General features: G+C 36.0%; 1 protein-coding gene across 2 annotated transcripts in view; it reads left to right on the top strand.

Moving 5' to 3' along the window:
- Positions 1-20,290, top strand: part of LOC111050880 (serine/threonine-protein phosphatase 6 regulatory ankyrin repeat subunit A) — a 187,719-nt gene that overhangs the window by 91,787 nt on the left and 75,642 nt on the right. For both annotated transcript variants that reach the window (XM_039429781.1, XM_039429782.1), the window contains exon 6: positions 12,693-12,893. In XM_039429781.1, the coding sequence (XP_039285715.1) occupies positions 12,693-12,893 (201 nt within the window). The remainder of the gene's footprint in view (positions 1-12,692; positions 12,894-20,290) is intronic.

Below are 20,290 nucleotides of genomic sequence, written 5' to 3'. Positions count from 1 at the left end.
CTTTCTTGTCAATGGCTGATACAGGTTTATTGATGTAATATTAAAATTTTAGTGACTCTAAAGGTGCGTACAGATATAAGCGCCGCGAACATGAGCAATTCACTCTTAATCAGCTGACTATATCTATATTTTTACAGAAACGGTAAGATACAGATACAAAAAGCTTGGCATCATCTGATTTAAAGTGAATAACTCATGTTCGCGGCGCGTATATCTGTACGCACCTTAAGATAATGACAATACGACAATTATATATTAAAACCGTAATTGTATACTTGATAGAATATAAATCCCTTTTTTCTCGCACTTCAAATTAAATTGTAAATAATTATCATTTAAGGCCCACTGCAAATAGATATGTCACATATCACACCAAAAATGAATGTTTAAGGAAACAGTTGATCTATGTAGGTACTAAAATAATAAACCTTATTCCGGATCACTTCCTCATAGACTCTGAGCGAAGTAGAAAAATTAAACTATAAATACCTGGTCATACAGTAACTTTTTCTTCCATATCGACGTATAAATCTAGAGATTTCTGCTCAAACTACTGTTTGCAAGGCCAATTCTTTTAGATACATTTGTTTAAAGTGAACTCGCTTACAATTTTTGCACATTTTTTTCTCTTTTTCCCCACTTTCTTTTCCCATACTTCCCTTTTCTTCTCCTCTTCACCCTTCTTTCCTTACTTTTATACCCTCTACCTGCCTATTACATGGGAAACCATAGTTGGCTAGGTATTTTTCCTCCTTTCTTTCTTTTCAGCACACCCCACCATGAAGCCTGTTTTCGTATTTCATTGGAAATTTATTTTTGATTGTGATTTTTTTTATTTCTTTTATATATATATATATATATATATATATATATATATATATATATATAAAAGCGAAATGGCACTCACTCACTGACTGACTGACTGACTGACTCACTCACTCACTCACTCACTCACTCACTCACTCGCAGAACTAAAAATCTACCGGACCAAAAACGTTCAAATTTGGTAGGTATGTTCAGTTGGCCCTTTAGAGGCGCACTAAGAAATCTTTTGGCAATATTTTAACTCTAAGGGTTGTTTTTAAGGGTTTAAAGTTCGTCTTTTAGCATGTATATTCTTCTTCTCCCAATCTCTTAATTTTAATTGAAATTTTCATATCTATATCATATGTTACTATAGAGCTATAATCTAGATAGAGTACCTCTTCGAAACAGTTGTTAACTGGCAACTAAATTAATAATTTTGTCAGGTTGGCATTAAGTTGAGTTGACTTTGTTAGGTTGGCACCAAGTTGAAGATTTAAATGCATTTATCGCGGAAAAATTTATTGGGCACTGCTACTTCAATCCTGGAAATATTATATTACTAGCCGTCAGGCTCGCTTCGCTCGCCATATCCGTTTAGCCAGACGTTTAGTCTGGACCCTCGACTGGATTGTCCTAACATATGATAAAAATGCTCAAATGAAAAATGCAGGCGAGCGAAGCGAGCCCGCTGATCTCATTCCTGGACGATCCAGTCGGGGGTCCAGGGGGCGAAGCCCCCTGGCCAGACGGATATGGCGAGCGAAGCGAGCCTGACGGCTAGTATATATATATATATATATATATATATATATATATATATATATATAATATATATATATATATATATTGTATTGTGTTTATTGGATAAAAATTTATTGATTGATTGTCCACGATATAATGGCAGTGGAGAAAGATAGGAGAAAAACGTTGCCGATCAATTTCTTCTGTAGACGGTAGCTGATACAGGTCTATTGATGTAATATTAACTGTTCATTCTCGTTCAAAATAATCAATTATATTTTATTGAGCAAGAAATTATATTTTTCGATAATTCCATAATGAATTTTCATATTTAAGATGAAATATTCAGTCAATTGATTATTAATTTTGCATTGTTAGAAGATGACCTGGAGACAGAGCAAATCGAGAAAGAGGTAGCGCTATCCGCTTTGTTCAATGATAGACAAGGATAGCAATACCATTGCTAATCAAACTGTGCCATTATAACGTGGACCTCACTAGAGGAGTTTGAGTTGCTGTATGAGAAGAGTCGAACGTTGGCGAAGTGTCAGTCGAATGGTTGGCCCTCGTATTTGAATCGAGCCAAACAGAAATAAGTGGTATTCTGGTGTGGAATGTATGGATCGGTGCTCTATATTTGCAGACAACGGTTGCGCTCACAACAGAGCATGAGTGTAGCAAATATGGATTATGAGTGCACTTGTCAGAGAGAGAAAGGGAGAAAGGAATAAAGTAAGAAGAAGGAGAAAGGAGAAAGAAGTGTGATAAAGGGAGTAAGGGATGGTGGAGTGTAGGAAGGGGAGAGAGTGATGGAGTGGGAGGAAGGAAGAAAGAAAGAAGAAGGAGAAAGGAGAATGAAGTGTGATAGAGGAAGTAAGGGATGGTGGAGTGTGGGAAGGAGAGAGAGAGATGGTGTGGTGAAATGAAGTGGGAGAAAAGAAGAAAGAAAGAAGAAGGAGAAAGGAGAATGAAGTGTGATAGAGGGAGTAAGGGATGGTGGAGTGTGGGAAGGAGAGAGAGAGATGGTGTGGTGAGATGAAGTGGGAGAAAAGAAGAAAGAAAGAAGAAGGAGAAGGCGAAAGGAGTGTGATAGAGGAAGTAAAGAATGGAAGAGTGTAGGAAGAGGCACTTGTGCGAGATTGTGCGAGAAGGAATCCAGTAGTGGAAGTTCGAGAGAGATGGAGACTTGTCAGAGAGAGATCGAGTGGGAGAGATTGATTGATTGATTGATTGAGTACTATATTTATGTAGATTACAATATATACTGGCTTATACACTTATATACAATAGCTTACAATACAGCAAAATTATAGATGAATTTACATAATATAGACTGAGAAAATAATTATTGAAAGTATATGATATGAAAAATTAATTTGTAATATAATAACTATGGATAATTATTATATTGTTATGCATCGACATAAATTGGCGGAGCTTTGGACATATCAATGTCCATTCTTCGGAAAGAATATTAAAAATATCCTCCCCACTAACTCTCTACCAAAAAGAGGAAGAGAGAAAGAAAGAAGAAGGAGAAAGAAGAGTGGTAGTGAAGAGGAGGTGAGGGATAGGGGAGAGTAGGAAGGAGAGAGAGAGAGATGGAGTGGGAGAAAGGAAGAGAGAAAGAAGAAGGCGAAAGAAGTGTGATAGAGGAGAGAAGGTAAGGGATAGAGGAGAGTAGGGAGAAGAGAGAGAGTGATGTTGTGGTGAGATGGAGTGGAAGAATTGAAGCGAGAAGGAAAGAAGGAGAAGAAGGAGTGAGACAATAGAGAATGGAGGAGAAGGAGAATTGGAGAGAGGATGATGTGGAGGAATAGTAAAAGATATTCAATAGGATGAGAATGAGGAAGAAGATGGAGATTAGAAAAATGGACGTGAAGGAAAAGAAGGAGAAGGAGAAGGAGGGAGAGGAGGAAATAAAGGAGGAGGATAAGGAGGAGGTGGAGGGGGAGGAAATTGAAGAAGGTAGAGGAGAGGACGAGGAAGAGAATGTGATGAATAAGGAGGAAGAAGCGGAGGAGGAGAAAGAAGTGGAAGAGGAGGAGGTGGAGGAGAAGGAATAGGAGGGAGACATGATGAGGGGGCATGAGGAGAGAGAGAAGAAAGAGGAGGAGGATAAAGAAGAATGAATAGAGGAAGAAGAGCATACAAGATAGACAAGAGGTAGTGAGGAGATGTTAGAATGTTCGGAGAAGGAACAGAAATGAGAAGAAGAAGAAGAAGGAGAAGAAAAAGAAGGAAAAGAAAAAGAAGGAGAAGAGGGCCTATTACCATCCTCGGTTAATTGAGAATCTATACAGTATATATGCAGAATTTCAGGTTAATCAGTTGAGAAGTTGAGACGTGATGTTGCGTCAAACATAATTTTCATATCCCGTACGTGTATAAGCCAGCTCTTTACTTTATTATAGTATAGATGAGTGAAAGAAGTTGCAAGGAGAAGAGGTGTTAGGGAGATGAAGAAAGGAAGACATGGAAGCAATGAGTGAAAGCAAGAGAAGGAAAATGGATGTGAACGTGTTGGGTGATTTGGTTGTTTTCGAAGGAGACCAGAATGAACAAAGCCGATTTGGAAGGCTGTAATACTATCTTACGTCACAAGGACGGGATAAAACCTTTTGCAGGCGAGAATGATGTTTCTAGTCGAGGCGTTAGCCAAGACTGGAATTTCATTCGAGCACTGCAAAAGACATTCACGTCAAAGTTACGTACACTATTTTTTGGCATAATAATCTAATGAAGAATAATTTATTGAGAAAAAGAAAACATTACCTGCTTGTGTGCTGACGTTACTTCCATGCATTCTATAAACATAACCTACCATCCGAATCGGGAATTTTGTGGAAGTTGACAGAACCTTCACCTGGAGCGCTGAAGGTGGTTTTTTTTTGTAGCAGTTTTGCTGTTCCTATTTCGGAACTAGGAAACATACTCGACTGTAAAGGAAACGTATGGTTTCATTACAGTCGAGTATGCTGTAATGAGAATCATATGTTTATTTGTTCTACAAACAGCTGTTTACCGGCTTGATTTCATGGATGGAAAACAGCTGAAATTGAATGACTATGAAAGAAAAAATGAAAATTGCAATATGATTATCAGTAGATGAGAGAAAGAGACACACGTATTGGATGGGAGAGTGAGTTCTTGTAAGGAGGAGAAAAGAAAGGAAAGACAGAAGGAGGAAAGAGGAAGACAGGTACTCGTTTTTAGATGGAGAAGGATGATGAGATTGGATTTGTAAAGTGAGAAACGAAGAAGAAGACTTTGAAACAAGAAATACTTGATATGGAAAGGGATTACGAGAAAATTGAGAAGTTAGAAGAATAAGGAGGAAATCCATTTGTGAGAAAGGAGGAGCTAGAAAAGAAAGGAACAGTTTTATAGTGAGGTCCACGTTATAATGACAGTGGAGAAAGATAGGAGAGCAACGTTGCCGAACCTCTGTCTTGTCAATAGATGGTAGCTGATACAGGCTTATTGATGTAATATTAACTGTTCATCCTCGTTTAAAATAATCAATTATATTTTATTATGCACAAAATTATATTTTTCAATAATTTCATAATGTATTTTCATAATGAAGATGAAATATTCTGTTAATTAATTATTAATTCTTCATTGCTAAAAGCCGATCTGGCAACAGAGAAAAGCGAGAAAGAGATAGCGCTATCCGCTTTGTTGAATGATAGACAAGGATAGCAATACCATTGCTAAACAAACACTGCCATTATAACGTGTACCTCACTATAGAAAGAGTAAAGCTAGAAGACTGTCTTAATAATAATAAATACCCAACATTGTAAAAGTGGTCTACAGAAAGGAGATTTTGGAAGAAGAAGGCGAAATAGTTGTAGTAACAATGGTGGTGGAGGAAGAGGTTCAGTAGAAGATCAGAAGAAGAAGGAAACGAAGAGATATACAAGGGAGATTAAGGATTAGAGAAAGACAGAGACTATGAGAGAATTAGTGAAGGACTAGAAGAAGAAGGAAACTATGAGATAGACAAGAAGGGTTAAGGATTAGAGAAAGACAGATACTATGGGAGAATCAGTGGAGGACTAGAAGAGGATGAAAACAAAGAGATAGACAAGGGAGGTTAGTATTAGAGAAAGACAGAGACTATGAGAGAATTAAATAAGAAATACCCCACAATATTCACTGGATATTATATTCGATTCCTCTAGAATAAAGGAGGCTTCTTTCTAAACTTATCAGCCATTTACTCCCCCTCCTACTATTTCCCCCACCTCCAGAAATCAGTCGACCAATAGGAGCGCATCTTTATTTCGAGCATACCTGTCCCATCCCCGGATCTAGGGGAGCTGATCACCAACTTCTTTCGACTTGAAATTCCGGACTCGCGAATTCGCGGCGACTAGTCGGCTGACGGACATGCGACTAGCGACACGCGTCGTGCGACTCGGGTCGTGTCGGCGACAAAATGGCGGGAAACTTTGAATTTTGACGGGAAAACGTGTAGTGTTAGTGAGTAATGAAATATACAGTGGAGGGGTTAAGTTTGTTGCTTAGTCCTTCAAAATTATTTCTTTAATATGTGAATATTTCTATTCTTGTAATAATAATATGGAATATTTCCTCTATGTTTGTTTTTGAAGTATCTAAATTTAAAACTCTTCTATGTCAAAATGATTGAGGACTGAAAATTTTGTGAAGTGATCAACAACAAGACTTAACCTATTTCGGACTATGTGTAACCTTATCTAAATTTGGGAGAGGAATAGCACAAGGTTACCTTATTTTTTCTCTTCCTATCATTTTAATGATGAACTTATTGTATGAATTAATATAGGTAAAGTTTGTTTTGTGGTACAGGGTTATGGGTTCCTCGATATTCCGATTTTCTCATTGTTTCATCTGCACTTTTCAATGGTCGAATTGTTTTGGGTGAAATAACAATATAGCGGCTAAATCTTGGTGGTGAAACATTAAGTGATGACTAGGCTTCAAGTTTTTGAGTAGTTTTAAGTGTCATATTTTGTAGTTTTTCGATTTTCTCATTGTGTTGGATTCAACTTTCAAGTGATCAGGATATTCTTGAATAGAATCTCAATATTAATGAACTATCAGGTGACTGGTGCTCCTCAAGGGACCAATTGAATATTTGGCAAACTGAAAACTTTGCGTAATGAAATCTTGAAGAATTGAAAATAGGCCTATAACCATCCTCGTTTAATTAAGAATCTTTATGCAAAATTTCAAGTTAATCAGTCCAGTAATTCAGACGTGATAATGCGTCGAACATAATTTTCCTATCCCGTACGTGTATAAGCCAGTTCTTTCCTTTATTATACTAGTAGTTCTGTGAACAGTAGACCTCACGCAGTATTCTCATCCACAAGTACCTGATTGAAACTATAGACCTTATGGAAATACAGCAATAGACTGGCTTCTCCACACATCTGTGTAATCACTTGTCAGCTGATTTATGATGAATAATTATTCTAAAGTCTGATTTTTACTCTAATATTGGCGTATGAAGGAGGCTCCTTTTTACTTTCCTTGCTCTATTACCATAGGTAAGGAAAGTATTGCTTTCCGAAAAAAATTAAGATACCCCAATTTCTGAATTTCTATACGTTTCAAGGTCCCCTGAGTCCAAAAAAGTGGTTTTTGGGTATTGGTCTCTGTGTGTGTGTGTGTGTGTGTGTGTGTGTGTGTGTGTGGTGTGTGTGTGTGTGTGTGTGTGTGTGTGTATGAGTGTATGTGCGTCTGTGTACACGATATCTCATCTCCCAATTAACGGAATGACTTGAAATTTAGAACGTAAGGTCCTTACAATATAAGGATCCGACACGAACAATTTCGATCAAATGCGATTCAAGATGGCGGCTAAAATGGCGAAAATGTTGTCAAAAACAGGGTTTTTCGCGATTTTCTCGAAAACGGCTCCAACGATTTTGATTAAAGTTATACCTGAAATAGTCATTGATAAGCTATATCAACTGCTACAAGTCCCATATCTGTAAAAATTTCAGGAGTTCCGCCTCATCTATGCAAAGTTTGATTTTAGATTTTCAATTATCAAGCTTCAAATACAATTTAAACGAAAAATTTCGAGTGGAATAGATTGAGCATGAGAATCTATACAATTAATGTTCAGTAACATTTTCACCTAAAATTAAAAATAAACTCGCAAATCAAGAAAATGTGATTATCCAATAATTGCAAACTATTGGCAACTGTTGATTCTATTAAATGATTCACTATGAAGAGATAGCAGACCTCGTGTGTCTCCAGCGTTATTACCCTGTCACCAGCTGGCTCTAATCTTTGAATAGTAGACTTGAGATGCGCGGGAACACTACCTTAGCGTCAGGTGATCAATTTTCATAACGGCAAGGAAAGTTGTGTGAGTATGCCACACCAGATTTTTCCTTTTATATTATCCTTGAAATGCAAAATTTCCAAAAACCGTGTATATACGTCGACGTGCAATTAAAAAAGGAACAAACCTGTCAAATTTCATAAAAATCTATTACCGCGTTTCGCCGTAAATGCGCAACATATAAACCTTTGAATTAAACATTCAAACATTCAAATATTCAAACATTCAAACATTCAAACATTCTAACATCCAAACATTCAAACATTCAACCATTCAAACATTCAAACATTCAAACATTCAAACATTCAAACATTCAACATTCAAACATTCAAACATTCAAACATTCAAACATTCAAACATTCAAACATTCAAACATTCAAACATTCAAACATTCAAAATTCAAACATTCAAACATTCAAACATTCAAACATTCAAACATTCAAACATTCAAACATTCAAACATTCAACATTCAAACATTCAAACATTCAAACATTCAAACATTCAAACATTCAAACATTCAAACATCAAACATTCAAACATTCAAACATTCAAACATTCAAACATTCAAACATTCAAACATTCAAACATTCAAACATTCAAACATTCAAACATTCAAACATTCAAACATTCAAACATTCATACATTCAAACATTCAAACATTCAAACATTCAAACATTCAAACATTCAAACATTCAAACATTCAAACATTCAAACATTCAAACATTCAAACATTCAAACATTCAAACATTCAAACATTCAAACATTCAAACATTCAAACATTCAAACATTCAAACATTCAAACATTCATACATTCAAACATTCAAACATTCAAACATTCAAACATTCAAACATTCAAACATTCAAACATCCAAACATTCAAACATTCAAACATTCAAACATTTAAACATTCAAACATCCAAACATTCAAACATTCAACCATTCAAACATTCAAACATTCAAACATTAAGAGATTTGTCAAACCGTCGACTTGAATCTTCGACCTCACTTCGCTTGGTCAATTATAGGTTATCCTGTTCGCTTTATAGATGTTTAAAAATACTATTGATGCAGATTTATATTTGAAATCTTTTGTGAAATATATTTCTATATTATACTCCATGTATTTAGCTGCAAGTACCCCATTGACAAAATCTGTAAAAGTTGGTAAATTATTAGTTGTTGAGATCCTATTTTCTACAATTTTAACTTACAAGTTCCCTTCTTCTTTGACAATAATTTCTCCAACTTCCCCGAAGATTGAGGATAAACCTGTAGCTAGCCTGACATTCAGGTTCATAGCGATAACGGTGTCCTCGTGATTTATTTAAAAACAAAGCAGAAACCTCAAACTGTCAACCACCAGTAGTACTGCTTGCTAGGTATTTTGCTTTGCATTCCTTCCTCTTCCTCACTCCTGCTTCTTCCTCCTCTTCTTCTTCTTCTTCTTCTTCTTCTTCTTCTTCTTTTTCTTCCTCATCTTCCTGTTCTTCTTCTTCTTCCCGATCTATAGCTTTTTTCCTCGAACTGTAAGTGCAATTTTACTTGCGGCACGCCATAGCCCCAAGTTGAGAAACCAAATCAAAGAAAAGAGTAGAGTATCACGAGATATACCTATAGGTTTTCTGTTTGGGCCTGAAGTCATTTCACAAATTATTATTGAACTTGAAGTCAGCTGTTGGATTGAAATCTACACTGAGAGAGATATAAGACAAGAGTACTGATTGATTTTTTAGTGTTAAAGGTCAAGTTTTAGATTGGGATTTAGATCATGAGAGTGATCTGACATTAATGCTTGCCCTTGATACTGGATTGTGTCTGAGAATAATAATTCGTTTTTCGTCCATGAAAGATAGATTCTATAACTTTCTTGATGTAGTTTTGAAGTTTGAGGTTTAGATCTGACATTCATTTTTGTCCCTCATACTGGATTCTATCATAAAATAAGTTTGCATCCTTGAAAGATAGATACGATGATGATGATGAGGCTGGTTTATCAAGACCGTATCTCCAGATATTGAAACTACTTTCTCAAGTTTGAAGTTGAGTTACTTTTTCCAAAGTAAAAAGGTGGGGAACAACATCAATTCCTTTTCGTAGAATCCATATTAGACGTTGGAAAATTCAGCTTAATACAAAACCAAGAAAGTATTGGAGAGTGAACATTGTAATGTGGACAATTATTTTTACTCGAAGTTGAATCCATGTTTGAAATCAGAACTTGTGCCAGGAAAAGGTTGTCAAAATGTGAGATCCAGCATCTTTCGATCAAAATTTATTTTATTTTATTTGAAATTGAACGATTTATAAGCAATAGAAAACTTTGAATAAGAGCATAGCAATATTTTGTTGTTCTCAACTCTCTAAATTTCTGAAGCCATTCTATAGAATGAACAGACTCATTTCAACTTATGCGAAGTTGGAACAATGGTTTCCATGAAATGTAGATGAGTATTAAACGGAAATCCAAATTAAATGCTGTAAATCACCCTGAAGACTTCTGCTTCTGCAAATATTGACAACAGGGTGAACAGCTGGATGGAAATTCGATAAGCGCTACAATCCAAAAATTATTCAGAATAATTTGTCAGCACCGAACACCATTCAGATTTTTGTGGAATAATGATTATTAATTATTCATTAGCATATGAATAAATGCAATATCTCAGTAATTCGCATCTGTAAATTCAATGTAGATGATCTTTTGTGAGTTTCAAAATGTTGTGATCTCATTGTAGGTCCATTGATCTCATTGATCTTACTATAGCTGTCAATAGGCCTAAGTGAATTTCTGACAGTTCCAATACATTTTATGAAGTGATCATATCAGTTTTGCAAGAAAGTGCAATGAAAGAACGAAAATGTTTGAACGTTTTTACTTTCCTTGTCCTATTACCATGTTCGTCTGTGTACACGATATCTCATCTCCCAATTAACGGAATGACTTGAAATTTAGAACTTAAGGTCCTTACACTATAAGGATCCGACACGAACAATTTCGATCAAATGCAATTCAATATGGCAGCTAAAATGGCGAAAATGTTGCAAAAACAGGGTTTTTCGCGATTTTCTCGAAAACGGCTTAAACGATTCTGATCAAATTCATACCTAAAATAGTCATTGATAAGCTCTATCAACTGCCTCAGTCTCATATCTGAAAAAATTCCAGGAGCTCTGCCCCATCTATGCAAAGTTTGATTTTAGATTCCCAACTATTATCAGGCTTCAGATACAATTTAAACAAAAATTTCCAAGTGGAAAATATTGAGCATGGTAATCTCCACAATTAATGTTTAGTAACATTTCCACCTAAAATTGAAAATAAGCTCGAAATTCGAGAAAATGTTATTATTTCAATATTGCAAACGGTTGATTCTATTAAATCATTCACTATGAAGAGATAGCAGACTTCGTGTCTCTCCAGCCTTATTTTCCTGTCACCAGCTGACTTGAGATGCGCGTGAACACTAGCGTCAGGTGATAAATTTTCATAACGGCAAGGAAAGTTGGTGAGTGCGCCACACCAGATTTTTTATTTATTTATTGTATAGACCAAACAATACAATAGTCGGAGAAGAAAAACAGGCTATTGCCCAAAACCTCTTCAATTTCCTTATTTTGTCTTAAATTGTCAAAATAGTATGTAGGTTATGTTCATTTATACACTAAATCATCAATCTCAATATACAAATCAGAATGTAACAAATAATTTTCTATTTAGATAGATTGATAATAGAACTTTCGTAAAAACATAAACCTTCCGGTAGTCGTGCCCTACTCAATCACACGAGCAGTCGCGTGTTGTATTTTGTACAACATCCAATTTTCCAAGTGTTATGTACTCTGTTTACTGTCAAAACATATTAATTAATTATTGTATAATTACTTTCTCAATCTTCTTGGATTATTTTACGCCTATGAACATTTGGATAATTACCATTTCATAGTCCAATAAGGTACATCAAGCAAAACCATCAATTCTGTGTTATTGGTTCGTTTACAGTCCCTGTATACAGTCTTTCCCTATCTTAAGCACAGTGCGACTTATGCACTGTCGCGACTAAATGACAACTAAAGACTGAACCATTGCTCGGTTGATACTACAACTCAGTGGAGTGATGGGGGAAAAGTTTTGGAATGCATAGGTGACTCATTCACTGACACCACCCCATTCAATAGTTTTGTGCAACAAAAAAACTGACACTGTTGTACTTTTTACAACAGCGCGAATGCCGGAAGGTTGAACAAACTTCAAATTCACAAAATAATTCTATAAAAACACATAAATTGTAAGCTCGAAAATATAAGCTATTTATTAACAGTATTTAGTATTTAATTAATGAGGTTCATAAGAGGTATTACTATAGTGAAGCTCACTGGGACATGTCAAGAAAATGTGAAAGTAATAAAAATATGAAGTGAACAAGTAATTTTTTTATAAAAATGGCAATGAAACGTGCATTCGGCAAAGATAAACAGCAATCAAAAGAAGCGTCTGCCGCGTCCGCGTTGCTCGAAAAAAGTGTGAAAAACTCAAATCTCAACGTTGACGCCAAAACTGACGCTGACCCAGAAACCGCGCCGGGCAAAAAACAGTTTGGCAAACTGCTGAGCTCAGCAAGTCTGAACAATGGCGGGGGTAAGAGCAGTGCTGGTGGAGGGGGGTTGAATGTGTTGAACAGTTTTGTGACGCGCAATAAACTGCAGGCGGGAATCAGGCAGGAGCCGGGTGGGAAAGGGGCCCAACCGGGGGTATGGAAGTCGCTGTTGAGTAATGCGTTGAAAAATTTGCAGAAAGGCAAGATTCCGCTGTTGCTGGCCGTGGAGGCGGGGAACCAGTCCATGTGTCGAGAACTGTTGGCTCAGCAAACGGCCGATCAGCTGCGCGCGACAACTGACAACGGAGACACGGCGCTGCATTTAGCGGCAAGGCGGAGAGACGTCGATATGGTGCGCATATTGGTCGACTACGGGGCCAATGTCGATAGTCAAAACGTGAGTGTTCTCTGATTCTTTATTCATTCATAAAATTGTATTATTTATAAAAACACTTCTATGGGCTACTTTTTTGCAAATTAATAAAAACATGTAGTACCCTTTATTATTAAAAATTTGAAATATTTTAACGACTAGTTTCGACCATAGGTCATTTTCAAGTTAAAATGTCAAGTTTAAATGTTAAGTTTAAATGTTATTTTAACTTGAAAATGACCTATTGCCGAAGCTAGTCGTTAAAATATTTCAAAGTTTTTAATAATGAAGGGCACTACAAGTTTTTATATTGTTTTTATTAATTTGTATTATTTTTTTTTATTGAATCAGCAATAGCTACATCATCAAAAATGATATGGTGAGAGAATCTAAGGTAGCACTGTGCTATTCCTTTCCCAAATTTATACACATAGTCCACATAGTTACACTTAGTCCGAAATATGTTGAGTCTTTTAGGGCCGGTTTCCGAGCTCGGGATTTAGCTAAGTCTAGACTCTAAACAGCTGGAGTCAGAAAATTGGTTTTCCAGAACGGGGCGTAGTCGCAGTCACGTTTGAATTAAACTTCGAAAAACTAGAAAATTGAACACAAAATAAAATAAAGAGAAAACAGTGTAAAGTTTCAGCTATTCTGAATCATTTAGGAATGTCTAATTTCGTCAAGGAAAAACGTTTTCAATTATAGAAATAAGAAAATAAAAACTACGACTAATGTTATAAAAGCTGCGACTACGCCCCGTTTTGGAAAGCCAATTTTCTGACTCCAGGTGTTTAAAGTCTAGAACTCAGCTAAATGTGTGAACATAGTAGTGTAAACATAACCTATTTTTGGTCAATTTCTATCTAAATTTGGGAAAGGAACAGTTTTGGGCTTTAAGCCTGTTGTTTCTTTCCCAATCATTCATGGTTGAGAATGATAATTGTATCTATTAATGTATAAATAAATAAATAAATAAATCCCGAACTCGGAAACCGGCCCTTAGTTGTTCACAAAATTTCCAGTTCTTGATTTTTTTAACAAAATAGATATTTAAATTTAGATGCTTCCAAGCCAAACATAGAGAGAAATGTCACATTTTCATCACTAAAATAAGAAATATTCACATATTAGAGAAATAATTTCGAAGGACCAAAAAAAAACTCTAAATAAGTACATTATCGAAATGATAGGGAGTGAAAAATGAGGTACCCTTATATTTTATCGCACACAACTATAGTGAGGTCCACGTTATAATGGCATTGTTTGATTAGCAATGGTATTGCTATCCTTCTCTATCATTCAACAAAGCGGTTAGCGCTATCTCTTTCTCGCTTCGATCTGTTGTTAGATCTTCTTTTAACAATTTAGAATAATTAGCCATGAATTCACAAAATATTTCATCTCAATTATGAAAACTCATTATGAAATTATTGAAAAATATAAATTCTTGCTTAATAAAATATATTTGATCATTTTTAACAAAAATGAACAGTCAATATTACATCAATAAACCTGCATCAGCTACCGTCAATAAGGCATTTACAAGACAAAGGATCGGCAAAGTTTTTCTCCTATCTTTCTCCATTGCCATGATAACGTAGATCTCACTATAGTTGGTAAATTAATTCACATGATTTCCAATTTATATTTACTCCAGGCACTGGAATGTTAAGGATGGGCTAATGTTGACAGATTAATTAAGCTGATAACCAACCATCTTTGGAAAACATTTTCAGCAAGAAATTTTAAACTCTGTTGAGTATCTATAGTGAGGTTCACGTTATAATGGCAGTAGATAAAGATAGGAGAACAAATCTGCCGATCCTCTGTCTAGTCAATGCCTTCTATAGACGGCAGCTGATATAGGTTTATCGATGTAATATTAACTGTTCATTCTCGTTTGAAATAATCAATTATATTTTATTAAGCAAGATATTATATTTTTCAATAACTGAATAATGAATTTTCAAGATTAAGATGGAATAGCTCGTTAATTATTAATTATACATTGTTGAAAGAGAGAGATAGGCAACAGAGCTAAGCGAGAAAGGGATAGCGCTATCTGCTTTGTTGAATGATAGACAAGGATAGCAATACTATTGCTAATCAAACACTGCTATTAAAACGTGGACCTGACTATGAAAAACTTCATTCTCTTGAAGAATGTTCCAGTCTCTTCTCGTTTCCAACAGTTCAGCCAAGTTGATAGAGCTTCATGAAAAATCATTGCAGCTCCTACAGTTCATTTCTTTAAAAATAGCTCTTGATCCGACGTTTAATCAATGCTCATTAGACTACTTGAACAAGTTTCACTTCCGGCTCACCCTATATTATTTACAAACTAACTTTCTGGAAGCTTCTACCACTCTTTCCAAAAACGCCTTCGCTGATTGGTGCTTGTGAAATTAATCTCGATTAAAATTTGACCGGCTTTTGTGCAACTGGGTCTTTGTGTAGGATTTCACAGTACTTTATCTATGCTGAAATATTTTTGGAACGATTAATGTGGGCTCATAAACTCACTTGATATTCTATTTTCCTCTAATATTATTTCCCTTGATTAAACTTGTTTAGCCGACTTCGCAAAGAAAAAAAATTGTATCCTTATTCAAATTTCGTAAATACAAATAATTCTAAATTTATTCATTTAAAGCATTTTATTAGTATGGCATAGAGAAAAGATAGTATGAGAAGATATCCCATGGTATGACGCGTTTAAGTTCTAAATTTCATTGTCAACTCAAGCAATAGTCGTGGTAGTTCTTTTTGGTGAAGCTAAGTAACGCTATAGTGAGGTGTTCATGTTATAATGGCAGAGGAGAAAGATATGAGAACAACGTTGCCTTCTATAGACGGTAGCCGATACAGGTTTATTGATGTAATATTCATTTAATGGTCATTCTCATTTAAAATAGTGAATTATATTTTATTAAATGAGAAATTATATTTTCCAATAATTCCATAATGAATTTTCATAAAATTGAGATTAGATATTTTGTCAATCCTATTATATTAAGCGAGCAATTTCTGTATTTATATATCTGGTTTTTTTTTCTATCTGGCTATTTATATATCTGGTTATTTATGTTTAACGGATCTCGAAAACGGCTCTAATGATTTTCACGAAATTTGGAACATAGTAGGTTCATGATATAAAGATTCGATTGCACTAGGTCTTATCCTTGAGAAAACTCGCTGAACAACATTAAAAGGATAATTCATCCTTGGCTGAAACAGCTGTGGATAGTAGAAAAGTGAGTATGTGAAAAATCAAAATATCGCATCCCCGAAATTCATAAGATGACATATAGCCAGCTGTGAAATATAAACACGATCATTTTAGAGAATTGTGTTCTGTTTATCAATAAATAAAAATAGCGAGCGAAGCTCGGTGCCCCGATATTTAATTATTAATTTTACATTGGTAAAATACGTTCTGGCAACAGAGCAAAGCGAGAAAGAGATAGCGCTATCCTCTTTGTTGAATGATAGACAAGGATAGCAATACCATTGCTGATCAAACACTGCCATTATAACGTGAACCCCACTATAGTAGTCTCTCATACTGTGTCGTTGTTACACTCTCCCCCGTCCAGAACAGTAGACAGTAGTCGACAGTAATCGGCTTGAGTTAACAAAAATCGGCTTAAAATTTGGAACATAAACGTCCTATACCATGGAATAACTTTTTGTGATAAATTTTCTCTATGTTGATAATCAGTTAAGACATTATTTCAGTAATAATGGATTTGTCATAAATGAGTTTGATGTCTATTTTTTTTACTGATCGATTCATACAATAAGTACATCATCAAAAATGATAGGGAGAGAAAAATAAGGTAACCTTGTGCTATTCCTCTCCCAAATTTAGATGAGGTTACTCATAGTCCGAAATAGGTTTCTTGTAGTTGTTCACTTCACAGAATTTTCAGTGCTTAATAAATTTCAGTGATGAGTTTTCAAGAGCTATTGACATTGACCCACAATAAAATCTTCCAATTTTCTCACTTCCTTCATATTATTGAGCTTTTTCCAGTCTACTTCTTGTTGCTTGTTCCCATGAAATTGACAAAGTGTAGCGTGATAACTCTGTAGCTTGTCAATGCTCTGACATACCACTTCAAATACATCGCTTTCGAAATGTTTCATTCTCGCAGAAATGTTGAGAACAACTTTCAAAAGTGGAAGAAAAACTGCTCGCATCTTGAAACAAAAAACTTGTCATATATTCCAGTTGAATCGATATAGTTTTGTATATGTATAAGTCTTGTATATGTATATTTTGTATATATTTATAAGTCTTTGTGGAAGATGTTGTCGATGTTGTTTCGATTGCTTTTTATATATTATTTGTGGATATGTAGTTATTATGAGGAAGGATATTATCCAGCTGTGATGAATTTGACATGTTTTGAAATGTATCGCTCTACTTCAAGCTCCTTTTATCACGAACCAGAAGTTGTAACTTGAATGAAACTCTCTCCATGCGATTATACTTCTCTCCTTTCTCATGATCATTCAAAGAAATTTGACATATATTATTTTAAATTGGGAGTTTATGGAATTTGAGGAAGATTGTCCATTGGAAGCGAATCGGAAGAAGAGGAAGGGAGATGACTTACCAAGACAAATAAGGAAAATCAACGCCTCACAATCAGCAGGTAATTCATCCATCACACAGTTTTTTCGTGCCCAAAACGATACCAGCTGCAATAATTAATAGCTGCTCTCCGAATAAAGTGAATGGATCAGGGTCTAGCACAACTTATAATAATGTATCATCCCTGAATATTGTTGCTTTCAATGTAGCTGGAATTGCAAATAAATTGAGTAATGTTGAATTTATTGATTTTATAAAAAAATATGATGTATTTCTACTGTTTGAGACATTTGTTGAGGATGAGAACATTCTATTGAGACTCAAGATAGTGTTCGAGGAATATGAATTGGTGTGGACTCCTGCAACTAGAGCTGCAAGCCGCGGTCGCGCAAGTGAGGGAACAATTTATGGAATTAGAAAAAGAAAGAATCACGAGAAAATGCTCAACTATAAAACTATTTCCAACTTTAATCTCATCGAACTACACGTCGACTCGCAGAAGCTCCTCATCGTCCCGGCTTACCTCAACTGTAATAGATGGCAGAATGACTTTGCCAGGCTTAAGGATTTGTTGATTGAAATTGAAAATTCCAACTTCATGTTGATGGGTGACCTGAATGGAAGGATCGGGAATAAGCAGACCATACCAGAGGATACAGTTACAAACTTGCTTTGCCCTCTCAATTGTGACAGAAATTCAAAGGATCACACAATCAATGCTAATGGAAGGGAATTATTAGCTATGTTTGCTGATTTTGGTCTCGTTATTTTGAACGGTCGCACAGCAGAGGACGCATGTGGAGAATATACGTTTATTGGAGCCCAGGGCTCTTCAGTCATTGATTTGTGCGCTCCCTCGATTGAGGCTCTTCCTCTTATCAAGTCGTTCGAGGTGACTCCGCAAATATTCTCAGACCACCTGCCGATATCTGCCGAGGTTCTTTTACCTGGAAAATCTGAAACTTCTGAGATCTGCGCCATGCCGATACGGAGAAAGCTGCAATGGAAGCCAAGAGATAGGCTGAAGTATCAGCAAGAACTTGATTTGAGAATAAGACAACGTCAGCACTGGAACAACTCTGAGGATGATCTGAAATATTTGATATCATTAATTCATGATTTCGCTCCTGTCAGTCAATTGGATAGCCACTCAAAGTGCGAGGGAAAACAGATATGGTATGACATTGAGTGTGAGAGAAAAAGGAAAGAATCATTTCGTCTCTTGAAACTATTCAGGAGAACAAATTCAGAATCAGTCCGAGAAATGTACATGGGGAGGAATAAGGAATACAAGAAATTATGTGTGGAAAAAAGAAAAAAGTTTTGGTGTCAATTGACAGGAAGATTCAAGGAGGTGAAGGATTCTAGTCAGTTCTGGAAGCTTGTGCGGTGCTTTAGAAGGAAGAAATTCAGCACAGGCACGAGTATAACATTGAGAGACTGGGTATTACACTTCAACCAGCTACTGAATCCATGCATCCTGGCAGATAAAATATTGTACGCTGCTCCTTTCATCGTGAATGATATTCTGGATGCGCCGATTTCCCTGCAGGACCTCAAAAGTGTTCTCATAAGAGCCAAGGAAAACAAAGCACCAGGGGAGGATCGAATTACATACGAGTTCATCAAGTATGCATCACCTGCTTTTTTGGAAAAATTGTTGGATGTGTTCAATGGTCTATTTGAGTCTTCAGTCATGCCAGAGAGCTTTAGGGAGTCAATAATATACCCTATCTTCAAAAAAGGGAATAGCAATGAGGCAGAGAACTACAGAGGCATCTCTTTCTGCAACACAGTAAGCAAAGTCTTCGCTGGGATACTGCTGGATAAAATGGAGAAATGTATTAATTGCCACAACATTTTGCGGGAGTTTCAGGCTGGCTTCAGAAAACATTATTCAACGGTTGACAACATATTCAATCTGATGAGTATTGTGAATATCAAGCTCAGTGGGAAAGGGAAGAAAGTATATGCCTTTTTTGTTGATTTCTCTGCGGCATTCGATCGGATAGATAGGCATGCACTGTTCTATCAACTCGCGGAGATTGGTGTGTCGCGGAAGATGGTGAATGCATTGAGGCATTTGTATGATGTGTCAACATCGAGAGTGTGGGGCCAAGAGGGCTTGTCCGAAAAGTTTGAGACTGGCACAGGTGTTAAGCAGGGCTGTTTGTTGAGTCCCCTATTGTTCTCAATCTTTTTAAACGACTTGGAGGATTGCTTGGAGGGTGGAGTCAGTGTTGGTGGGATCTGCATAAAGCTTTTGGCCTATGCGGATGATATTGTTCTTCTTGCCCCAGACAGAGTATTAATGAGAAAGATGATATCTAACCTAGAGGTGTATTGTGAAAGATGGAATCTTCAAGTTAATCTGAGTAAGTCGAAGATTATGATTTTCAGGAGAGGAGGCAGAACCAGTCGTCATGATGTATGGTTCTACAACAATGAGCCAATTGAAGTTGTAGGGAGTTATAAGTATCTGGGAGTGAACTTAACACCAAAACTTTCACTGAATAATCATTTTAAAGAGAAAGCTTCTGTAGCAAAGATGACACTGAATATGTTCAACAGCCTTCTGACCCAGAAAAATATTCAATTCAAACCTAAGCTTGATGTATTTGAGGCAATGTCTAGATCCACAGTATGCTATGGAGCCCAAGTCTGGGGAGGAAGAATGATAGATGAGGTCGAGAAAGTGCAACGCCTCTTCATTAAGAGGGTCTTCAACCTGCCAATGTGGGCCCCAGATTATTGTTTGTACCTGGAAACTGGACTAAAACCTCTGCTGGTTTATACATTGAGGCTGCATATCAAGTATATG

The sequence above is a fragment of the Nilaparvata lugens genome, chromosome 5 (genome assembly GCF_014356525.2).
Source record: "Nilaparvata lugens isolate BPH chromosome 5, ASM1435652v1, whole genome shotgun sequence".
Lineage (NCBI taxonomy): Eukaryota > Metazoa > Arthropoda > Insecta > Hemiptera > Delphacidae > Nilaparvata > Nilaparvata lugens.
Note: the sequence above shows the minus strand (reverse complement) of the source record. Positions and strands in the feature narration are given on the sequence as shown.